Source organism: Meleagris gallopavo, chromosome 6 (assembly GCF_905368555.1).
Source record: "Meleagris gallopavo chromosome 6, MGAL_WU_HG_1.1, whole genome shotgun sequence".
Lineage (NCBI taxonomy): Eukaryota > Metazoa > Chordata > Aves > Galliformes > Phasianidae > Meleagris > Meleagris gallopavo.
The window spans coordinates 35,346,955-35,372,209 of record NC_139409.1 but is presented as its reverse complement, the minus strand read 5'-3'; the positions used below and the strand labels follow the sequence as shown (position 1 = coordinate 35,372,209).

Here is a 25,255-nt window from a genome sequence, read left to right as displayed (position 1 = left end):
TGGAAAGATTTGCACTGCAGCTGTTCTCTAGCTTATTCAGTACTCAGTATAATATAAATTGTATAAACAATACTGTAAATTCAGAGAAGATATCTTTGGTGTGAAGGAAAGTTGGTGCCAAAAATGAGACTCTTCCAAAAAAGGTCAGTCTGAAAAGTACTTGTATTATAAATGTCACTGTCGAAGTAGAATTTATATATTGTACATATTCTTTTTTTTGTCTTTATTTTAGTATTTTTTATTTGTAGAATGACAGCAGTGTGTAGTAGGTTGTGTTTTTAATTTTGTTTCTTTGTGTTTGAATTGTTGAAAATAGATTTAGTAAGGATGACCACTTTGGAAATAAGAACAAAATAGATCACAATTACATTAACAGCTGAAAAGTCTTGGGAAGAGAACAGTTAGACTCCACTATCTCCTATTGAATGAGGTTTGTGTCTACCTACTACTATTCAGTGTAGGTCTCCAACTAGTATCCCTGGACATCATGGCAGATATGGGGTTTCTCAGCTGTTCAAGCTACTCATTTTCCTTCCTTTGGGTCAACTGTTCAAAAAAGGCACCAGGGGGAGCAATATTCTTGCTGTAGCAATATCTATATCTCTTTCTCAAGCACATCTGCTCTCCAGTTATATCCATACTTAAGAGCACTTTAACAACCAGCAGTTCCTATCAACCTACTAGAAGAGTCTTTCCCAATAAAGAAGGGCCTAGAGAAATGTGGGGGAAGGCCATGGCCCAAGACCACTGGTTCAAAATTTACTTATATGTTTGGTTATTGTGGAACATAAACTTCTTCAACCAGTAGCCTCTGCTCAAGATCACAGTGCTGCTAAGACTCCTGAATTCAGAAGAGTTCTCAGTGCTGCCTCCTAATCAAGCAGCATTTATCCTCACACAGGAGAAGAGAAAGATTCCAGACTGGTGATGGTTCTCATAAGAACCTTGCTGATCCCTTCTGAAGAGAACAGGAAAAGATCCCAGGGTTGGTCTCCTATGCTTGGAGATTGAAGTTCTGCCCACCTTTCCCAGCACTGGGCTGTCTGAGCTTCAGAGACTGCACAGAGCATGCAGCAGCAGAGCTTGTTGGCACTGAGAGAGTAGTGCAGAAGGAAGAGCTAGCAAGGCTAATAGCAGAGGAAATCATTCCAGAAATGTTTGCATAACTGCTGCAGCAATAATATCAGACACGAAGACAGTGGCTGATATCACTGGTGTTAGAGGTAGGCTCTATCACTAACCAGGCTGGGCAGCTGTCTAGATCAGCTCAAGCAGAGCTCCTTTTGTGGTCTCTACTGACATGTAACAAATTGCCTACAAGCACACTACACTGTGAAGAGTTGCAGTCAGCATAGTAGGCCCCTAGATCCTCACTGGACATGGATTGTTCACAGAAATTTGGGGAAAACACATTGGTTGGAAGTAGACTCTGTAAGAAGTGAAACAGTGAAAAAATAGACACTTCTGAGGAAAAGGTAAAAAAAATGTCAGGGCTACAAATAGCCTTAATTTACCGATCAAAAAGAAGATTGATACCTGACAGCCTTGAAACTGTAAAAGGTTGAAATCAACAGCATGAGAGCGTTGTAAACAGAAGAAAAACATCCATGTAATACAACAGCTAAGCAGAAGATAAAAATCAGAATGGAGAGAACTTAAATATCCATGAACCAAAGAAAAAACTTTTTTTCCTGCTTAAACACAATTCATCAGTTCACTAGGGTAGATGTAGGACAACATGCAACCTATGGATGCTGCTACAGCCAATATATCTCTTTAAAAGTGCCTGTGGTGTAGATTTTTACCTAAAGCAAGGCAGGAAATGTGCATGGATACAGAGAAAAGCAATATACTTGTGTGAGGAGTGATTCTAAGCATTCTCTCCATGTTGACTTAAATGCTGTTCTTCATAAATTTCACAAGTTATTCTCAGTGAAAAGCCTTCAATCTCTGCTGCCATTTGGTTTACGAACTCCAAAAACACAGGATGGAGCAGTCTGCAAGTTAGCATGGGCCCAGAGACCACTAACGAACACCATAATTATTTTCTTATTTTTGGTTCTAACATTCATAAGAATAACATATGTAGGAGCTTCATTAATTCAGCATTCATTTATTCAGCCACAGAAAAAGTATTTAGTTGCCAGTAGGACTGGCCAAGAGTCACAGTGCCTGGAAGAGGTGGTGAAAAGGGTAGCAGAGGCAGAGTTCCCTCTACAGTATTTGGGCTGGCCCATTCTAAAATCACTGCCTACAATAAGCATCATTCTCTCTCCATTTCACTCATGAAACTCCTCTGCAGCTGTACTCACGGATCAAAAACCAAGCGTGTGATGTACTCCTTTGGCATTCGAGGGAGCTGGTGGGAGAACACGTTCTGCAAACCAACCAGCCACATCATGATCTTCTTGTTTGGCTTCTGGTTCAGGGAGTTCCCAACCACGTGGAATTCAATCACCCCCCTGCGCTCCTCCAGTCTTGCTGCCTCATCCCGGGCTGAATGTGCCGAGAGGAAGTTGGTCTGTATGAAAGAGGAACACAATCACATTGTACGTATTTCACATCCTCTGATGCAACAAACTTAAGAAACAAACAAAGCCTGCTCTTTTCCCAAGCTATCTTTTATACAAAAATTGAGCTGTCGATGATTACTCTTTATTTTGTTTTAAGCAGAAATGACAACATCAAATAAGCAGATATAAAATCTATGCTACAATACATGAAGGCATATTCAAGCTTCTTTTCAAGATTATGTATCAACAGTGATGTTTATATCTCAGCAACTTCCAAAACATGACAGGGGACAGCATCATCCTGTTGAAGTCCATGTCACCATGTCTTCACATTTTCTTTAGCTTGGGCAGAAATAGTCATGGATTTGCCAACACATATTGCAAACCAGAGACTTTAATGCCTTTGGAGGCACAACTTTATCTTTTCATTTTAGTAGTGCTTTCCACTACCTACATCACTATCATAAAAAGAAAAAAAAAACACTTTCTTAATTCCTACTGTTTTTGTCGTTACATATCTAGCAACTGCATATGCATATTTGCACAGAGATGAAATTCATACAGACAATTTAACTTTTTCCAAGATCCTTTTACAATGCCAAAAGATTCCTGCATGTACATACTGTTTACTTTCTTAAAAGAAATTTGGCTGCTGAGTTTCTAGTCACTGCCAGCCCCAACATCCAGACTGTAAATATGCAAAGCCATCAGTCACAGTATATATCTTGAGCAAGAAATGTAGGTGGTTCCAAACCTTCAGCACTCTCTAGCTAAATCTTGGCAAACAAGAGCTGCTTGCAAAACATAGCCTGGCAAAGAGAACAGAAGGAGGAAAAGCCAGCCAAAAAAAAAAGTGTGCAATTCTGCAATTCTGTTTGTTTTTCTCTTTCAGGAGAAAAAAAAAGAGCAACTGTGGAAGGAGCAACTAAGTGTTTAAATCAGCTCTTCCGCACTAGACAGAAGATTTAAATTTGGGTCTTTCATCCTTCTGCAAGATTTGAACATATTTTGCCTTGTCTGACATGATGTATGTATGATTAACAACAAAAAGTGTACTCTGGAATTATCCTGTTAAAAAAGTATGTTACAAAATAATCTCAAAGCAAGTTCTTCACTATTATAGTTTCAAATTTCTTTGCAAACAGCACACAAAGCATTAAAAAAAATTATAATTATTCTTCATTTTAATGATGCATTTCACCGATAGTGTTTGCTTACCTAAAATACCCTTTTAAAGACTGTATGTTTCTTACTGATAGTATAGCATGTTTTGTGGACTCTTGTCTTCCTCAGTTCATGTGGAACATTTATTAAAAATTGGCCATTTACAGACAGATCAGGTCTATGTGTTCCTCACCTCTGGCCCAAGCATTGCCGCAGGATCTGTAATTGTTGACATCACTTCATTGATCAACTCAATAGGAATATCTCCTACAACCCTTGGTCTTTTCGAGTCCTCCAGAGAATACGGTTCATTATTTTTTCTCTTTTCCCCTGCAAAACAAAGCCAGGACAAATTAAAAAAGACCAAACTGTCACAATTGGCTTAATCACTATACTCATGAAACCAGCTAAGAGGAAGCAGAGCATGACTGTGAATCAGTTTAGATATTCTCACATATAAGCAGAAGGTTAATCACTTTTGTAATTAATCACTTTCTAATAAGAAGCTAGGATTTTAAGGTTTTTTTTATAGATAGAAAAAAATTTGAATCTTAAATACTAATATACCATATACGAACCTACAAAAAGGCTGAACAGCATCAGCTGTTCAAAAATTGTAAGTGAGGGATACATTGTGGATGAAGAAATACTGCAATAAGGAATATATTATCAAGCTAGTGACCACAAGTTATTTCAGACTCTGTTTCTTTAATCATGAATGCTGGGCGTAAGACACTGCTTCAGGGACCTAGAACAGAAGTTAACCTCTGAAAAAAAACCCACACAAAGTAACCTGGAGCAGTGCTAACAAAGCTCAGCGTTACAGCACAGGATACTATCCACCCTCAGTCAATATGGAGCATGAGGTTAGGTAACATCTACAAGTCTGCATTTCAGCTCTTTAACCTTCACTTCTTTTTTCCCCGAGATAACAAAGGCACTTAGACTTGGAACATGCTGTCCCTCCAAAAGTAACAGGACAACATCTGACATCAGCTGTTCACAAACATTACAAAATTAAAAGTAGAAGAAATTGGAACAAAATAGCAAGATTAGGTGGCAGCATAGCTGAGAAGTACAGTACTTTCCAAAAAATATACATGCCAGTATGATAAATAAAGTAACTATGATTTACCCAATCCATTTAAATTGACTGATCAAAAAAAATTACATTAAGAACCCTTTTCTCAAAGTTCTTAAATTGAGGCCAAATTGTCAGTGAAGTTATGTTGGTACAGAAGCACACAGTATGAAATATTCCTTAGTTGATGTAATTATATCGCAAATTTATCTTGCACAGTCACAAAAATGCCATCAAAACTGATTTTTTGCTCACTAATATGCACTGCTGCACATATAATATTGAAAATTTTTGCCTTTTCATAAGACCGCTGTATTTTAATAAAGTATTATTCTTCCACTGCCACCTCAAGAGTAAATACAATATACAACAAGATATTGATAATATTTTGAACTTAACACATATGTAACATGCATAGTCTAACAGGAAAAAAATAGCATTATTTTAACTTTGGTCAGATGCAAAGAGTTAATGTAACAATAAAAAAATAAGTGGCGGATCCTGAGAAAGTTCTTTCCCTTCTGTCTTGGAAAGCCACAATAATGATTATTATTCCCAAGAATCTTTTCTCCTTTGACTATCACCTGGTCTTTCTCTTCTTACAACTCAGGCCTTAGATCAGACTGATGCATATTAGAAAGACCAGTTAACACTTCTCCTCTGCTTCCCTTCCTTCCTCTCTCAACACTTCTTTTTGCTTTTACTATTTGCTGCTTCTGTATCCTATCCCATCTCATTTCTCAACTATGTTTTAGTTAAGTAGCTCTGTACTCTAGCACTTCTGCTATATTCTTTGGCTTATATGTGAAGTATGGGGAATTACATATATTTTTTATTCCTATAGCATCAGGGTGAATAAACCTCTCCTAGCTCTGTTCCTCTACAAAATCATAATGAAATTATTCACTTCTCTGTTTACTTCAACACACTCTGTAGTGAAATTCTGGGCTGCTGACCTGAAGGGTAAGTGTTCAATACATATTTTTGGATAACACAATATTTCATTTTGTGATTCACTGGAATTAAGCATCCATTATAGATTTTTTCACTCTTATTGTATATCAAACAAGTGCAGTCTGACATGTCATACATATTTGACTTAGAAAATCCATATGAAGTTTCCAAATCAAAACACACTGTGTTAATTATTAACCATACTACTAACTGTAGACCAACACGTGATATAGCAACAGCAACTAATTAAACAAATTCAGGAAGGAAGCATCTACCAAAGACAGGAATTTCACTCCATAATTACCTTTTTCTTATAGTTGTTTTTTTTTATTTTTATTTTTATTTTTATTTTTATTTTTTTTTATTCCCTAAAGATCTGATACTGCTTCTTGTCAGAACCAGGATAGAGAATTTTGACTGTGAACAGCACTTATGAGTGAGCTATGTTTTTGTTTGTTTGTTGTTTTCACTTTGTTTTGTTTCACTCTAAGGAAAATCCACAATAATGCTGAGATCCTTCTGAAACCACCAGATAGTTCAGGGCCCAATATTTTAGATATACTGTACAGGCTGTCTTGCCACAGATACAGTACTTTAAATACATGAATATTAAGTTGGTCACTCCCCTTTTCAAACTTTCAAGCAGCATAATTGTTTAATTAGCAATAGAATTTTATTGTTAACCTTAATTCATTGTGGAAATTGTTTATTCCTATTATTTACTTCCTAGTTTTTAAAGTCATTCACATGTGAATGAACTTTCCTCCTTATTTCTTAATAGATTCATTTATTTTCCCAAATCAGATTTATTTTTTTTTAAAGTAATTTGTCACAAGCTTTCTGGAAATCCAGGTACATTAGATCATTCAAAATTCTTTCCAAATGTTCACCAGTTCTCCAATGGACATTCATGTGTTTTACAAAATAAATGCCAAGTTTCCACATATCATGTTACACATACATTAATTCATTCAATTTTTAATCAGTTTATTATTTTCTCTTCTAACCATCTGAAATGGGAATCTTACAATTCAAAGGTTTTCCGAATTCTCTTAGAATCCCTTTAAAAGGCAGTTCTGTATCCATGATGTTTCAATTCTATAGCGCTGAAAGCAAATCGAATGATACCCCAGCTGCACAGCTTCATTAGCTTGTCAATTCCATATTTCTTTTCACACACTGAGTAAATATCATTTTTTCTTGTGACTATCTACTACATATTTTACTGATCTGTAGTAAGAAAATTTTCTTTGACTTACAAACTCTTTTGATAGGCTCATGATTGAGGTATTTGAAAAACGTTTATGAGGAGAACTTACTCATTCAACATCTTTTTATCTTTCCCAAAATACCTTATTATAATCTGACCTCACTCCGGTATTGTTTAACCTCGTGTGTGTTTGTTCTTTATTTTAGTGCTCGTAAGTATGCAATTTCAATACCCCAAACGTTTGTAAAAAAATAAAAAATAAAAAGCAATGGCCCCTTGTACTCTGCCTTTTCTATTTGAACAAGTTATGGTACTTCACTACAAGTGAAGTGTTTTCCAACCTCTGTCACATACAGAACTTTTACCATATAAATAGAATTTAAACAAACTGATGGATTTTTTTTTCAAAGACAGTTGCCATATCAGTTAAATATTACCATAGTGGAGAAAAGCTATGCATGTGTGTGTATGTCTTTTAGCAAAACCATCTCACTGCAACGTGAAAGCCATGGTCATTGTATACTATAACTACTGTTAACGTTAACAGTAGCAAGAAAGTCAGTGTCCGTCTTTGTTACCTAAGTTTGGGTCAAGGACTGAAGAAACTTTGCAAGCAGGACTCATATTTCCACTATTGGGTTGCTCCAGAGATGACGGGCTTGCACAATATGAAACAGATCTTGCAACAGGAGGAGGATTGATAACTGCAATGGTATGAAAAGCACACAAATAAAAATCAGGATACAAAATCCATTACAGCGCTGATCAAACAACTGTCATGACCATGGATTCATCTTCACTACAACTCACCTACAAGTAACATTAACAATATCAACAGAGCAATTGGTGGGCAAGCAGAGATATTAGAGCTTTATCTCAACATATTTTTCCTAAACTTAGTGAGGAACTGTACTACTGCTGGATGACAGCATTAGTGTCACCTCACTGCAAAAATCTGGGTTTATTATTCTGCAGTGCTGAGCACATATTAAGGAAATTAGCTTTCTTCACATGTCTGCCAAGGTTACTGGCATTCAGCCTCATGAAAAGACTTTTTGTAGGGGCTCATTGAAAAGTAAAAATTCATCATTCAATTTCATCTGTCAACTTTAACAGCATTTAAAGCCTGCTTGGACAAATCAAACTCAAGGAAGGGAGAACTTGTTACACCAGTTATGAGGTTGAAACTACTCTTTCAGAAAGTCACAGTCAAACCTCTCTCTAAATTTTAAAACAAACAGAAACAAACAAGGAAAAAAAAAAAAAAACACCACATGTAAAATCATCCAGCTTTCATTTGTTTTAGGATTTTTGGCAGGAAGGCCAAAGTGGGAGGAAGGAGGGAAAATGAGGTGCCTGCTCACAATCTGGACACCTGCAGTCTTTTTCTTTGCATTCCTTTATCCTGGTGTCATCACCAGCAACAGCTCTTTGGTGCCATTTCCATGCCAAGAATCCAGTGCTGCAAATTAAAATGAAGCACTTCAGAAATGTACGTGAAAGAATAAATTCTGAGAGCAAGATGATTTTAGAGTTGTAATAAATTTGTGCCTAAAGCATAATTTACCAGTTTGTGAACTCAGAAATTAGGAATTTCTAAGAAAAAAAATATGTTTCTCTCACAGTGGAATTTTCCCTACTAATCTCAGAAACTAATTATCAGATGAAGTCCTGACATAACAGTTTAATCAATTGATAATCAGCAATTGTTGCAAAATACAGAATTAAATGACTCCAGTCTTCACGTCCTAAAATAATGAAAAATCAAGTCAATCTATAAACTGCAAAAGCAGATTTTAAATGCTGTTGGGCAGAATAGAGAGGGAGACAGGAGAGCAAAAGAAAACTATCACCAGAGTATTCCTGCAATTTCAAGGGTGACTTACAGACCTCTGAGTTACCTAGGAGAGAAGTGAATAAAGCTGGAGAACAGGAAACAAAGTAAGGAAAAGCTATACAAATGCCAAAAAATCACGTGCATGTTTGCACCCAAAGCAGATCGTAAAATGCTGCTAGGTAGCCAGTGAACTGGCATGGGTCCTCATGCAAGAAGATTACTGTCCAGCAAGTCCTGCAGCTAATTATTCACCCATTGTTCTCGCTCACTTATAATGAGTTCCCCTGCATCACTTGCATACTCAGGAGACATGCACCAGCAGCCAGTCTGCTCCACAAGTGCCTTTGATTAGCTGGATTCAATCATCAGGATGGGATCTTGGTAGGAAGAGACATGGTAGAGTCAAACATCCGTTCTTACTAGAAGCAGGTTCATTTTGATGTAGCCAGATATTGATAAAGCTGTGTATCTATTCATTCCTTGGAATTCATCACTTGTGGAGGTGTACTGTACTTTACATATAGATACTTCTTAACCAGTCACTAAACCCTACTTACCTGTCTGGATTCCCAGCTGGCCAGTTCGAGAAGTAGACACCATGAAATCCTGATCCCAAATAGGAGAATTTGGGCTGTAGACTTCTTCTTCCAGCATTGACAGAAACCTAGGCACAAAAACAGATGAAATATTAACTTAAAAGGAGAATTCAAAACAGGTTCTTTTTTAGAATAAACATTTTCTAAGTAAAAAATAATTACTCTGTAAAAAAACACTGTTGGCCAATCTTCAAATAAATTCACATGCACACTATCACAAAATGGAGTAGACAATAAGTATCTTAATTCAGTAGAGAGACGATACCTACAACAATTTGTCTTTGATTATAAGCAATATGTGCCTAATTTGATGGGAAAAAAAAAAAAAACAAAAAACCCAACAACCAACAACAACAACAACAAACCAACAGGTAGAATCTAGACCAAAACTGAGCACTAATAAGAAAGCTGAATGTAGGCAGATAATAAGTACTGATGTGATATAATGATGACAAAATATGTCCATCTACATAAGCCAGTGTTTTGTAGATGTATTTGCCTCCATCTTACAGATTCAGAAAATCTTAGTGTTAGTTATTAACAATAGGAAGACATTTTCATTCCTTTAAGTGTGTTACTGCAACATTTAATTGCATGTTTGTGCTTTCATATTAGTATTTTTTTATCTCATTTTGGTACACTTACAGAAACTTTAAACCTTTCTCAATATTACTGCAAGTGAAAAGAACACTGCATAACATCAGCAGTCAGAGACAAGTGCTTGAGACAAGGCAGCCTGTAGAAAATTTAAAACACTCAGTAAACAGTGCTTTTCTTCTCTTATTTCTCCAAATCAGTGAATATTTAATGTTGTCCAAATAACTTTTCCAGGCTTTGGAAATGTAGGGACAGCTTTTCTCAGTGCAAATCTGCTCCTTATACCAATGTGGCATTGAATCTTCCTTACACCTACCTGGGGCCAGATCACAATCCTGTTCTCAGATATACCAAGCACTCCTGTAACAGTCTGCCCCAAAGACATTTAACACTCTTCAAAGTATTAAAAGGCACTGTTAATAATACTAGGAGCAACAAAACCTATCTCTACCCAGCCTTGGAAAGTCCATGTGGTTTTTCATTCTCTTGAGGACTATCCATCTCTAGCCCCAGACAATTATCTGCAAGTCCAACTCTCCTTCTAAAGCGGGTTCCTTACAATAGGTCACAAAGGTAAGCATCCAGAGTAGGAGGCACCACAACCTCTCTAGTGCTCCGTCATCCTTACCATAAAGAAGTTCTTCCACATGTTTGCATGGGACTTCCTATGCTTACTTTAGGCATTGCTTTTTGTCCTCACACATCATTGAGAAGAGCCTGGCCTTATCCATTTGCCTCTCACTTTCCTTTACATACTTATAAACATTAATCAGATCCCCTCCTAAACCTCTTTTCCCCAGGTTTAGACATTTCCATGTCAAAGTCACATACAAGTGGTTACCCTCGAATAATCGTTTTGTAACACCTTACTTTGGGAAATGGGTGAGGATTAGTGTCCGTTTCTCTTGAGGAAGCTTGTCTTTCTCTTGCCTGGCCTGCTCCAGCAGTTGCCGTCTCATTACAGTAAAGACGGAGCGAAGCAATGTCCTGCCAAAAACCTGCGTGGTTTCATATCGAGGTAGACTATCACAGAACTGAGGGACATTGCAGTAACAAAGCCACCTGTAAGGATGAAAAAAGTCAGATAGCTATCACCATCTAACATATAAATTAATAACTGAAAGCATTAAAAGCACTATCTACATCATTTATAGTACAACTGAGAGCTATATGATTGTATAAATCAGTTCCACATTAAGTCTGGGCAAAGTTAAATAGCATTTATATTGTCTGGCTTTTTTTTAGAGAACTATCAGCCAAGCCCTCTTAAGTCTCCATATACTCTTTTACTCCATGCTACATTTTCCACAAGGTGCTCTTGTGATAGACAATGCTCACATACCACATAAAATTCATGTTGACATCAAGGATTATCTCAAGTCATTCATGAAGACACTTGCACTTTCTGCCTGTGACTCCAAAGACTTTGTCCTTGGCTTGGTCTATTTTCCCCTCTTTAAACTTCTGCATTTCCAAACACATACCCAAAAGAAGTGACACTTCTAACTAGTTCCACTGGAACACAACTAGATTCCAATCCTGGTATTCCACCAGCTAGCTTCTTTGTATTAGCCATGATTCAGTGCTCTCCTTTACCAGTAATTCGCTACATAACGAGTCTTGCATGAAGAAGCAAATATTAAAGTGTAGCAAGTCATGTCACTGTTCTTAGAAAAGGCACAGTGGTACTGAAGAGGTAAATCAAGAGAACATGGACTTTGTAGGCCAACAGGACTCCAGTGTTTTAACAGTGTTTTAACACTGGAGTACAAATGAACAGAACCAATGGTTATCTATAGCTTTAACAGAATTAGATCACAACCATCACAAAAACTAACAATGAAAACTGGATATCTGGGTGTAAACAGGCTATTCTGGCTTCTGTACTGCTAGTCTCATTCAGATCCAAAGTACAGCCTCCCTCAAAACTCTTTTATCTTAATCAGACAGGGCAACTTTTCAAAAGTAAGAGTTGCAAAATTGTTTTTCGATATACACACACCTCTGCTTCATGTTCATGGCTGATAAAGCACTCCTCTTACAGCATAAGAACACATGTAATACTCTGATAAAGTTACACAGAAATCATTATGTTTTCGAGTAAACTCAGTGTCTGTGAGAATTCACATGGTGCACCTTTGGTGTACAAGTGTTCCTCAGCACCCATAGCAGTGCCTCCAGTGACAGGGCAGGGCATAAACCCAGAGGAAGGGAGAAGCTTCTACTGAGAAGCAGGAACTAGATGAAAAGAGGCCCTCATGTTTGAGGAAGCCTTAGGGACTGCAAACAGGAAGCTTTGAGAAACTGTAAGCTACAAAATGATTTACAACACAAGCCATCAATCAGATCCAGTGCTAGCTACTGATTCCTAAAAACATAGATCCTAGTTAACTCTGGCTATGACATATTAAAAACAGAGATATCAAATACAATTTGAAGAGCCCATCAGTACCTCTTCCTTTATGCCAGGAAGGTGTTTGAGGTGACAGGTTTGTACAGGGCCACATCTCCCAGAGGTACAGATATGATCTGGGCCATATCTGGGCAGACTTCTGACTCACTCAAACCACCCATGACACCCTTCTACAGCGTGCATGACTACTTCATGCTGCAGTGCATGGACAAATCTTGATGGGATGACTCTTCAAGTTCTTTATGGTAGGTCAACAGATTTGATATAACATCTGCTGGTAAACAATAAAACCCCCTCCAGTTTTGTGGAAGGGGTGTGACTTTGTAGAGGGACAGTGTATAAAGATCAGTGTCCTTCCTCACACAGTTGCAGGACTTCTTATCTGAATGCACCATCCATAGTACATACTTACACAGGTTTTTGCTCTTCTACTTGAAGGGAATAGGGTTTTCGAGAAGAAAGGACATCCAAAAAGAGAAGTCCATGCTCATCCTCAAGCAGAGAAACAGTCTTTGTCCATTCCTCAAACAGTTGAGCTGACAGCACATCAACTGCTTACAGTACTGGTAGCTAACTGCTGCCTGCACTGACGTGAGAACTTACTGCCTCCTGTCTCTGTGCTGACTGGAAAAGGTACCACACGGTTTTAATGATGAAAGTAAAACTAAAAGTGACTTGGTTTTTTATACTAGCTTTTCTTCCCCCAGTGACTAAGTCATTCTTCTGAATTCTGATGGAGTACTAAAAGGTCATACAGGAACTGTAATTTTAAGTAACTTGATATCTTTTCACAATTTGGCAATCAAATGTTTAAGAATTCTTTTTTAATTGTTCATATCTTCCATGATTTGGTTTCAAACCAGATGCTCTGCAAAGTTTAATACATATTTTTAAAGTTTAATAAGAACTTGCCTTAATTTTTAGTACATGAAATAAGGACCTTATACAAGCCTCTAATCATAACTGGACTGACAACTCTGCAAACATAAGAGTTGCAAAAGAGTTGTTATGTTTAGCTGTTTGCAAACATATAATCCCTTTCTTTGGCTGATAAAGCACTCTTCTCACAACACAATGATGTGTATACAACCTCGATATGACTTCATTAAAGTCATCAGCTTTTTAATAAGCTCAGTGACAACAGGAATTCTGTCATGGCATACCTGTGAAGTACAGGTTCTCTATGTACATGTAAGCAAGATTTGTAACAAGCGAAAGTGCCATTACCTGGTATAATTCACTTTATACCCTGCAATATCATCATTGGGTGATCTTAGTCTTCGTTGAGAAGGTGTCTCCAGGTGCCAATAGTTAATGCGGTTCAGAAACATTTTAGCCAGTTCCACTATTGTCTGCCTTTCCTTTGAGGGTAAGTGGCTAAATTTGTACTGCACAAAATTATTCACACCCTTGAAAGAGAAGAAAAATGTCTAATTATTTACCCAGAATTTTTGTAGGCGTGACCTTGAACACTTATCACTTTATGTCTATTTACCCTGGAGAAGGAAAAAGATATGAGAAAGAAAATAAGTACCAAAGACCAAGAACTCCTCGCTGAGTCACATGCCACAAGCTGACTCCTCTGTTCAGAGAGTCAAGTGCATTCAAGTGTTTTTACTCTATTCCTCTCTAGGATCTAAGTTAGTGGGAGAGAACGAAGATTTTTTAATTTTTGCTGTTTTTCAAATTAAATAATAATAATAATAATAATCAGGAACAGAGAAAGATCCACAGGGCTTTCTTCTATATGTTCATATATGTACTACCTCGCTGCTAACCATGCTGCATGATTTACGCTTTTTCCCTGTAAACAAAATATGTATTCTTCATCACCTAAAATAGTACAGTTCGTGTTGTGGGCTTCTATTTAATTTTTTGTCTATTCAGTACATTATTTTTTCAAGAAGTGCCAGTGTTTCACAAGTACAACACTAATGAACCGCTAAAACAAAAATGTGAAATTATTGATCTATTTTGAGGAAAAATTATTTTAGAATAAGCTGTAAAAAAAAAATTATCCTTTCATCTCTGTGCTTTACCTTCTTAAGCAGAATGAAGTGTGTGAAGGGAAAAAAAACACTATATTACACAAAATCTTTTAGTAGCATATTTTAGGACCAGGAGTGTGTGGTTATTACATTTCCTTATTGCTTGTTTATACTAAAACTGAAAGAAAAACTAAGGTAAAGTCTTCCCAAAATTCAGCAATAAAGAACTTTTATTATACTGAAGTACGAAAAGCAATAGTTGTAAGGATAGACTTATTATACTAAATAGCCTTCACATTTAAAATGTCTTGTTTAACAATAGAGTAGCCATTCATCCACCAGTGGGAACAAATTCAGCTCCTCACTGAGTGAGGTATGTAAGCCTCTTACATAGCATCTCTGGAGTTAATGGGCCCGCTTGTATGCCAAAAATCCATTCTCAGGAACTTGCTAAACCAAAATCTGAATTTGTCATATGCTCTTTATCCATTGAGAATTATACAAACCTCAGCTATTCTTTGTTTGGGGCTGTTTTTTGTTGTGCGCCCTTTGAAAGAGAAGGCTATGATCTCACTGAACTGGACTGTAACATTTACATTGATTTACTGAAGACAAAAGTCATTTTAATATCAGATTTCAAAACTTTGTCAGCATTTTTCATCACACAAGACAGAGAAAGACTAGAACTGCCACACAAAAAAGTAGTATTTTAAGTTTCACTCTAAATCCACAAAAAACCTGTCAGTTTCAGTAAAGCATAAGATGAATGATGAGTGAAGTGAAATAATGTGACTATCATACTAATGCTAAAGTAGAAGAAGCTGTAGGAGTCTCCTACAGATTCAGTCATTGTCTTGATAAATATACAGAAACATCTTTAAACTGCCTGAAATGCTATATTTTGAAAAATAGTGGTTATGTTTTAATAAAAAAATAATGTTTTTTATTTACCTGCTCAATGCTAGGCTTCTCAAATGGGGGACTTTCCAAAGATCCTTCAATAACAGGTTTTCCCATCTGTAAAATGCACTTCCTCAAAAGCTGTTAAAAGATAAATATTTAAGAAAATTAACAAATGATCATTGAAAGTCAATAGAATACAAAACACATTGCAAGCAGTGCTGAAAATCTCCTAGCTATGTATCTGTTTTCTTAGTCACATAAATTTATAGCTCCTTAACTTCACCATTAATTGCTTTGTATCTTTTTTGAAACTCATACAAAAGGCTTCTGTGTATGCGTAGGCAGCTTAGTTAGCATTTATGTCAAGTGACTTCTCCCAGTTTGTGAGTGAAGACAAAAAGAACTGTGGGTGGAAGCAGTTTATGGATGGGAGTCGGGGTTAGCTCCTGAATCATCTGGCTGACTTTTGGAATAAGATATGATACATTGCAAGCACTACAGATTCTAGTCTAGGGGTAGCTGCTAAAGTATCATGCTGAAGAAAAGAAAATCTCTCACTGGATAAAGTCAATACATGCATGAGGGGCATTTTGAGCAGTGAAACTGGCTTATGCATGACAACTGACAAGATCCTGCACAAGTTCAGCTTACTTTGAACAGGTAGAAATAAACTTGCTTGGTGTCTGCATCTTCTTCTTTATGGACACAGGTGAACAGATACTCCACATCCAGTACAATCCCCAGCAGCCTATTCATTTCTTCTTCAGACACATTCTCCAGGTGGGAAACATGAGCAGCTAAATAAAATAAAAATCCAAATATGTGAAAAGCCTATTGAGAGAATCTATATCAAAAACATTTCCCAAGATATCTCAGACTAAGCCAACAAAACCATGCTTGCAGAGGTAAAGATCTATTTGAAAAGAGCCTCTTATCAGAGCCTACTGAAATGTAAGTCACACTAGAGCCCCGAGGAGGTAATTCCCATAGCACAAGGAATGTGACTAACTGGAATCACAGACAACATAAGTCCTGTCTGCCTGTATTAATATGCTGTAATATATAAATAATTACATTCCTTTTTTTCTGAGAAGAACTATACTTTTGAGACAAAGTTCCTCGACTAAACTCATGTAAATTAGATAAATCAGGTATTGACTGATACAAGTAGCACTCAATTTTCGTGAAGATTAAAAAACTCGGCTCCATAAATAGGCTTTTTATTTTAAGCTGGACATTACCAGCTAAATCTCATACCTTTCTGTCAAGTAAATTTAGATAATGCTTTGTTCACACTGTACTAATACAGTTTCTGCAGACTACACACTTGTTTGTTCTGAAGCTTACAAAAAAAAACAAAAAACTAAAAGAACCAACCATCTTTTAGCATGTCGTAATTTCTAAGTAACAAGTTCCACATTTATAATTTTCAAAAAGCTTGTGGGATATTCATGCAAAACGGTTTTAAGCAACTGGCCTTAGGAAGTGAGAAAGCAATATGAAACAAAAAGTCAATTCCCCAAAAGAAGACATTTGCATTACAAACAGCAACAATCTTAGCTGACCCCAGGCCAATGCACATGGTATGCATATCCTTTTCTCCAAAAGGAGGAGGAAATATCTTTTAAAAGCAAAGTAAAACCATTTAAAAGTTGAGCACTTTAATTTTTATGTCTTTTGATAATTTTTATCAATACATCTCTTATTAGACAATTATTGTATTATCATCATATGTCAATGTGATTAGTACTGGTAAAAAACTTCAGTATAACTTGAAAATGATGATATTTATTGGCCACCAAGGAAATATCAAGGTAAGGTGTAGTTCAGTATGACAGCTACCAAAACATTTAAATTCAACAAATTCATGCTTTCAAGTAAAAAGGACACCTTGGTTCAAAACATCAGAAAGAAGCCAGCATTCATTTCCACTTAAATGAACACTTATAACAGGGTATTTTATTCTGAGTAAGTAAGTGAGGTGGCCCTCACAGGTTTCCTTTAAGGAAAAATATTCAGCAATCTAGGCAGAATAAAACTATTTCTTTTCTGTCTTTGAGCCAGATACAACAGTTTAATATTCCCAGCTGTCTATTCTCATCCTGTAAAAGTAATAAGTTTCATCCTAGACAAGCACTGCAAAAGAAATCGACAACATAGTGAAGAAACCTTTCTTTGGATGTTCAATAGCCTGCTCCCTAATTTCTGCAGCCAATAATAAACCCTTTCTTAAACAAAAGCTTTAACATGCGGATATCAAATGCTATGTTACTCTTAACTGGTGTTAAATAGTCCCATTTATTTGCATTGCTCCACTGGTACCTCAGCTGCTGTTATACTTGCCAAAAAAAAAAAAAAAAAAAGGCAAAAAACCACCACAACTATAGGTTGCTTCTGCAGCATGCAGGAGAAGAAAGCAAGCAGAAAGAAGGCCAATGCAATGATTTCAGTGATATGAAGACCTGAAAAACACCAGGTTAATTACATTGCTTGTGCAACTTCAGTAACAAAATACTTGATTGTATGAAATAGCAGTCAGAAAACAGGCTAAGGAGGAATGTTTCTACAGTCTATCTCAAAATCAGTGTTTATGTAAAAACACAAGTAATATACATACGACAGGCAAAACAAGAAATACTCAAACACGTTACATGAAGGTGCATAGCAGGAACTGCAAACAGAATTGGGAAGAGGGGAGCCTGAACATGTACACAGTGTAGAAACACATTACTTAACCAGTGCATTATTCTCAAGACTGATAATGTTTACCAACAGGAAAATGCACTGTTAAATGAGAGAAACCAATTAAATTTAGAAGAGTCTTGGAGTACATAACACCTGGCCTTGAGGCTGGTGGGCAGCAAATTCTCCTGGCCCACAGTTCAGTCACCAGTTCAGTTTCATGCCAGTGACCCAGCATACTGTCCACATAAAAGAAATATTCAATAAAAATCCAGATGTAAAGCAAGCTGAGAGACTGAGCCAAACCCATCCCTGAAGAAAAGGAGATGAGAAGCAGAATTGTTGCTAGCATACACTGGCATACCAAATGGAGATGATGGTTGTGAGGAGAATATATCCCATATTTTTGATCAGGTATGATTTTAAATTCAGTGGAATTTATACATCTCTATTTCAACAGTACCCAGATAAAAAAAATATGCACCACAGATGATAATCTGACACCTGAACACCTTGTGCTTGTGCTCAGCCTAGTTTTAAAGGCATACAACAGTAACATTTAGAGGGGATGAATACGAAAATTATCTTGGAAAAGACCACTGAAAGACATATTTTGTAGTTTAAGGAAATAGACAGCAACTCATTTCAGTTATTTAAAATGAAAAAATCATTCTCATTACTCACAGTTGGCACACACAAAAACAAAACTTTATCTTTTCTAAACAAACAAACAACAACAAAAAAAAGTGGTTTGTTCCATAAAGTAGCTGTCACTGGTACCGGTTTTCCCTGAATCCCTAGTTAATGACTGATTTAAGATTTCTCACTGACCAAAATCTCCAACTTTAAAAGCAGATTTTTTTTCAGGAAAAAACAAACAAAAAAAAAAAAAAAAAAAAAAAGCCATAGCATCCACAAATTCCACAAAAAAAGTTGGGAACCAACAGCCTCAACATCTCATAAGATTTATAAAAAATGAATAGTCTCTTTTGTCTCTAAAAATAATAGTCTCTTTTTTGGGCAGGAATGAAAGGAACAGGTAACACAAGCTACCCTGGCTGCACAGCCAGAGGCAGCACAGAGAAGCAGTATGATGAAAGGTTGAAACTAACACGTGTGAAGAGACCAAACATTCAGTGATACCATGTATTTATTAATCTTCTAGGCAAGGAAAAAAACAGGGATTTGGGAGAGTCAGAAAGGAAAATGACGAAAAACCCAGAAATGGGTCAAATGTAATGATGGCATGAAAAGGGAACAGAAGAGAAATAAGTTGTACCCACCCTGTCCTTCACCCTCCTCATTAAATAAAAACAAGTTCCCCACAGAGTTCTATGTTATTTAAAAAAATAAGTGAATAAATGATCCATTGTGAAAGCTTTAGATTTCCTTCTCCTTATTACATGGTCCTAAGTTATGGTCACATCAAAAAAATTTAAAAGGAACTGCTTCTGTTCAATTAGTTCTGAATTTTGTGATAGCTGAATTTTTATTAAATATTTGCTAATATATACTGAAAAAAAAAGTAATCAAATTTAGTTTGTATAAGCACAATTTTTAAATAAAAAAATTACAGTGATAAACTCATCTTTTTCTGGTTGTTGTTGCAATAAATAAATATTTTCATTTGCAGAAATAAAATATGTAGCAGGATTTTGTGCAGGTACTTCCAAAATATATGCAAATAAAGTCCCAACAACATGAGATTAATGCATATGTCACATGAAGCACTGAAATTTCTATGGGCATCTTAATGGTGCTTTTGCATTTTACCAGCTTAAAATGTCTGTGTTGTTAGAACTTGTACTTTAGCTCTATTTCTCCGAAATTCATTTAGAATAATTCTGACATATCTTAATCTAAGCAAACAGACATTTATGTCCAACAGTTTCCAAATCTCAGCACGGCATCTTAAATTTCGTCTTGCAAAAGTGCAGACTTGTGTGTATACACACGTGGATTCCAGGAGAAAGACCAAATCCTACCTAGTGTGTGACTGCAGCTGCGGCACGGCTCAGTAAGGCTCACAACTGCCTGTTGCAGGTCTGCCCGAGGGGGTGTGGGAGGTGGGTTGGGGTTCTTCCAGCCATTGCATTTACACGACTCCTCAGCCTGAAACCAAATTAAAGGAGTATCAACCAATAGAGTTTAAAAAACACAACAACAAATCAGTGAGAACAACAGCAACAAAAAAAGAACTTGGTGAAACTGTCCTATTTTAGAGGCAATAGGAAACAATATTATTATTTACAAGTTTTTTTGTTTTTAATAAAACACAGTGCTAGGTTTTATATTCTAGATAAAATCAGAAATGGAATAGTACTCCAAATATAGAGCTTATCATGGTATATTATGGTATGCAAGCTGTATAAATATGCAAACTCTGGCCAATTCCTTTACAGAAAGCCCTTATTCTAGGCTCTGTATAAAAGAAGCATTCAAACATTTACCAGTATATCAGCACAAACAGATCATATCAGCACATACAGATCCACCATGACAGTTTAATGATTTAGATACAACCAGAGGCTATCCAGCAGGCAATGTGTTTATCGCTGCCTTATCAGCTGCACTGGCAGCAAGAAATCATGCAACTAAAAATAAGCACATAACAAGCCAAGCAGGGTTAACCAAACATTGAAATAAGCAAGCAGTAACTGTGCTAGTCAAAAAAGCTGTCCAGGGCGAGGCTTGGCCGTGTCATCAACACAGCGAATGCCAAAGACCTTGAGCCTGAAACCAGGAAAATCTTTGAGGGCTGCTCCAAAAGTAATCTCTCCTATTTTATTATGTTGGTGTGTGTCAGAGGCAAATGGTGGTGGTATGGCAGTAGAAGTTGAACCTTCCCCCCCAGACAGACAACTGCAGAGGGGCAGTCTGATGAAATGGTGTCTGATATGGAAGTGCGAAAGTGTGGAATTGAATTCCTCCATGCAGAGAAAACATTACCCATTGACCTTCATTGATGCTTGCTGAGCATTTATGGAGATCAAAGAGTGGATGTGAGCTCAGCGAGGTGTTTCAGCAGTTTCATCAACATGAAAGGCAAGCCAAGTTCTGAACGGCCACGCAGATATTTTACAAGTGTGGCATTCAGGCTCTTGTTCATCGCTGCCAAAAACACATAGCTAATGGTGGTGACAAAAGTGTTTTGTAGATGAGAACTTGTTCTATTAAATAGTGCTATTGTGGGCTTTGTATCTGCTGTAATTTCCATAAATAAATAGGAGGCATTACTTTCAGAGCAACCTAGGTAGTTACGGTCACTGACTGAAACAACACCAAGGGCTTGCAGCTAACAGGGATAGACATGAAAAGGGAAGGTGAAGACTTGGGTAATCACATTTCAAATCAGTCAGCTAAGATCTTATCTGAAGAGCAGCTTTAAAGGAGGGGATTTTTTTACAGAAGTTCTTAGTTATTTTCATGGTAAGGTTCTCCTAACAGCATTCACATTCCCATTTGAAGATCTAATCAGAAGAAAAGAATGTTTTTCTACTATTCAGAGATATCTGTGCGCTGGGCCGTAATGAGATCCTCACGAATTTGCAATGCCAAGAGCTCCGTGAGGAAAGTACCAACTTCTGTGTGATATTTATGGCTGAATCAACCTTTGTAGGAAAAATGGTGGAGTTAATACATTCAGCACTAACATGACATCTTTCAAAATTATTCTGAATACATTTAATAGAATCTATTTTAGGAACCTATTTCATTTTCCTATTATGTTTCCAAATCTCATCTCACCTAAGGAAGGAGTACCCAAAAAAAAGCAGAAAAGATTGTGGTTTGACAGCACCTAAAACTGACAGCTTTGTAGACTTGTGGGTAAAATGTTCCTCCACTCCAATTTCAATATTCTGCAACCTGAGCAGTAGGACAACTGCTGCCTGTGTTCTGCTGAGCACCACACGATATTTTTACCATTCCTACTGCAGAAGTGTTTATCCAACTGGACTCCTGGCCCCAGGCTCTGATGGCATTCAGGCATGGTAGAAGGGAAGAGTGGTGCTTTCAGCAATAGGATACTCAGAAACATACCTGCAAGTGCCCAGCAAAGTCACTTCCACATACTCCCCTTGGAAGAGGGACCTGCTGCATTGTCTGGACCCAGCAGTGTATGAGTGTATGATACATTTAAAATATTGCATCAGGGAGATTTCAACATGAAACGTGGGGAAATCTGGGGAAAATTAAAATTACTTTTTTTTTTTTTTTTTTTAAGCCTCAGCAAATGCAACCTGGAATGATTTGCAATGAATTTCACATTATTTTTCTACGAGTAGTAGAATTGGCAAGGAAGTGAAGAAGGGCTGGGATGGGGTGTTATTTTGTAGTAGAAGCTATCTCTTGCAGTTTCTCAGGCACTGAATGGGTTTTATTTTTGTTTGTTATCCAAACCTACAGGACCTATTAATGTTTGATGACTAGAAAGAGAAGTCAGTGATTGAGTGGCACCTGAGAACCAAGGATTACCCTGGTGTGAGGACTGGGAATGCAAGTGAGATGATTTGAAGCCACATTTTCATTTAGCACTTCAAGTTAGGCAAAACTAAATAAAAACCAAATAATCTATCCACATTTGCTCCACGAAAGAGATAACGTTGCCATGAGAGTTAAAACAAGGAGAGAAACTGAGAAGACTGTCAGAAAAAGAGAATATTGCCAAAGAAAATTCAAGAGAGAGTTGTAAGTTCTCAAGCAGACCAACAAACAAACAAAGACTGAATATTAGTTGGGGGAAGCAAGATTTGATCTTTTCTGGACAAACTGGACTCTGTCTGTACAAACACTGAACTCTGTAAATTACTGACATAACACAATGCCCATTATTAATTGCCTTACATCATACAACAGTGAAAAATGATGCACACCAAAAACCCCACAAGGCTAGGCACAGGCATTTTGAGAAATTCTTTTCCAAATGGAAGCAGCATTTTGCAGAAGCTCACCACACAATGTTTATGATAAAGCTTAAAAATCTATAAACAGTGAGTAACTACAAAAACTTTAGTGTCACACAATAATTAACAGCAAAGATGCAAACAAACAGATGTATGAATTGCGATAACAGCTCAGTTAAGCTGCCAAAAATAAATATCAGCCCACGCACAGCAGAATGAAAACAGTGTGTTCAGTGGCAGATCTTTTTCAGCCCTTGGTAGCATTTCCTTGCCAGATATTTTGAAGCAGATGTTAATTTGTATTGTTTGAATTATTCCAGAGATCTTTCTCTAACAACTCTTAGGGTGTTTTTTTTTTTTTTTTTTTTTTTTTTTTTCTTTATTCTCTCTGTAAAACGCCAGAATCAGCATAAAAGTTCTGTTAACTAAGGGAGAAAGCAGCCCAGAAGGGTCCTCTTTAAAACTAAGCTTTCATTGTAGACATTGACAGTGCAAGTATTTTGCACTGAACACCCAATGTGCATTCCTCAGTGACTTCAATTGCAGAGTTGTTTCAAGTCTTCCACTGTATTTTGTTAATTCAGTCCTTTCCCTGACTATCTTCAGCTTTTTTTGGTTTCTTTCTTCTTCCTTTTTTTTTTTTTTTTTTTTTTAAATGTCACTCATCTGCTTTTCATTTGAAAATAAAGTATGACTTCACCTTCACAAAAACTTAATTTAAGATCAAAAGAGTTGGGGGGGAGCAGGGGGAGGAGGAAGGAAAAGAAGCATTTAAGCTGCACATCCAGTCCTTGGGTCTTGTTTTCTGGGACATCTGCAGAGCTGTGATAAAGGCACTGCAGAAGGATGGGCACTCCTGCTAACTGAGGCCTGCAAAGTAACCTGTGCTGTCCTGCCAGGCCCAAGGATCACTGCAGCATCTTAATTGGTATTTTAAATAAAACTGAGTTCAGTGTAACCAAACACAACAACCACACACTCCCCTCAAAAGCAGTACACAAATATGTACATTTTGAACTGAAAAGTGGTGTATTTTCAATCAATTTCTTAATACCTTCCGTATTAGATATAATAAGAGAAAACTGAATGGTGCAATAGCTCAAGGCCATGCAAATAGCAGCTCTGGACAAACTGAAGTTACTCTTATCTTTAAAATACTCAATATATCCATGCCAGGTCAAAAACGAATCTTGAAAGATAATGTTAGCATTATTGCTTGAAAGAAGTGCCTTTGGAAGTTACAGTGTTGCACTGCCCAGGCCCTGTTAGGAAGCTGTTATTATATAATTATAATGGCTAAATGAGCACTATTACAATATCTTATTGCCTAAAAAATTCCTCCCCTTTTGGAGCAGCGAAAAGGGCACAGGAAGGCAAGCTTCAAGCTAACTCAACTATAAAGTGAAAGACTTCAGCAGCCTTAAAACTGAGTTTCACAGCAGCTTTTGCTCTGGGCTCTCTTCTGCTCCAAACCATGCAGGCTGCCCTGCCCAGTAACAGAAAAGCCGAGCTCACGCAGCACATTGCAGATACACAGCACCGTGGCTCATGTTTCCAGTGTGTACAATTGCTCCAGAAAAACTACTTTTCCTCCCAGCACAAAAACTATAAAAAAAGCAGAATAACCTATTGTAACATGCTGCCTTCTACAACAATAATCTCAAACTGTTGCTGTAACAAAGAACACCATGCAAACCACAACAAAAACCTGGATGAAATTTAAATGTCTATTTTTCCTATTCCAATGTATAGTACCCAGTAACCAGGCAGTCAGATGCTGCTCACAGATCTATCTACTCCTATCCATCAGGAAGGCAGCCAACACAAATGCCTTTAACAATACAAAGTAATCAGTTCGATGATCAGCTCTAAGCACATTCTTCCTCTGTAGATCAATCCAGGTATTTTATGTCACATTTTGTTCTGATTTCTCTCACCTACAGGATAGATGTAAGCTACCTATGTAAGGTTTTTATTAAAAACAGGGATCCATTTCCCACCTGGTGATGTTAATGGTAGATCTCCTGTTTGATTTAAATGAAGATGCTTTAATTCAGCCTGCAATAGTCACAAATATATTCATCTTACTACAAAAACGATCATAAGGAAGGTTTAGATTCTCTGTATATCCTCCTTAATTTCTCCAGAAAATAACTTCCAAACGTTTTCACTGGAGCTTCAAGGAGCTGTGTTCTCACAGCTCAGTGCAGAGCTGAGTGAAGTCAAACAACGCAGTTCAGCCCGCCTCATCTTGATCAGTATTATTGAAGTTAGGAAAAATTATATAACATTATGGAAATCATGGCCCTACAAACTATTTTTAATGTGTGGGAGCAAGAAAACACCACAGACATCCATGCATGATCAGAAGTGGGGAGAAGTGTCCATATCAACGGTCAGCAGCTGCTCTGCA

The 25,255-nt window shown here is 37.0% G+C and overlaps 1 protein-coding gene across 4 annotated transcripts in view; it reads right to left on the bottom strand.

Annotated features, from left to right (window-relative positions):
* The window catches only part of KAT2B (lysine acetyltransferase 2B), a 40,222-nt gene that overhangs the window by 11,766 nt on the left and 3,201 nt on the right, over nucleotides 1-25,255 (bottom strand). For all 4 annotated transcript variants that reach the window (XM_085226331.1, XM_085226330.1, XM_085226329.1 and 1 more), the window contains exons 2-10: nucleotides 19,924-20,050; nucleotides 15,908-16,053; nucleotides 15,305-15,394; nucleotides 13,593-13,774; nucleotides 10,823-11,014; nucleotides 9,317-9,423; nucleotides 7,501-7,626; nucleotides 3,871-4,007; nucleotides 2,313-2,521 (exon numbers count right to left, since the gene is read on the bottom strand). In XM_085226331.1, the coding sequence (XP_085082457.1) occupies nucleotides 2,313-2,521; nucleotides 3,871-4,007; nucleotides 7,501-7,626; nucleotides 9,317-9,423; nucleotides 10,823-11,014; nucleotides 13,593-13,774; nucleotides 15,305-15,394; nucleotides 15,908-16,053; nucleotides 19,924-20,050 (1,316 nt within the window). The remainder of the gene's footprint in view (nucleotides 1-2,312; nucleotides 2,522-3,870; nucleotides 4,008-7,500; nucleotides 7,627-9,316; nucleotides 9,424-10,822; nucleotides 11,015-13,592; nucleotides 13,775-15,304; nucleotides 15,395-15,907; nucleotides 16,054-19,923; nucleotides 20,051-25,255) is intronic.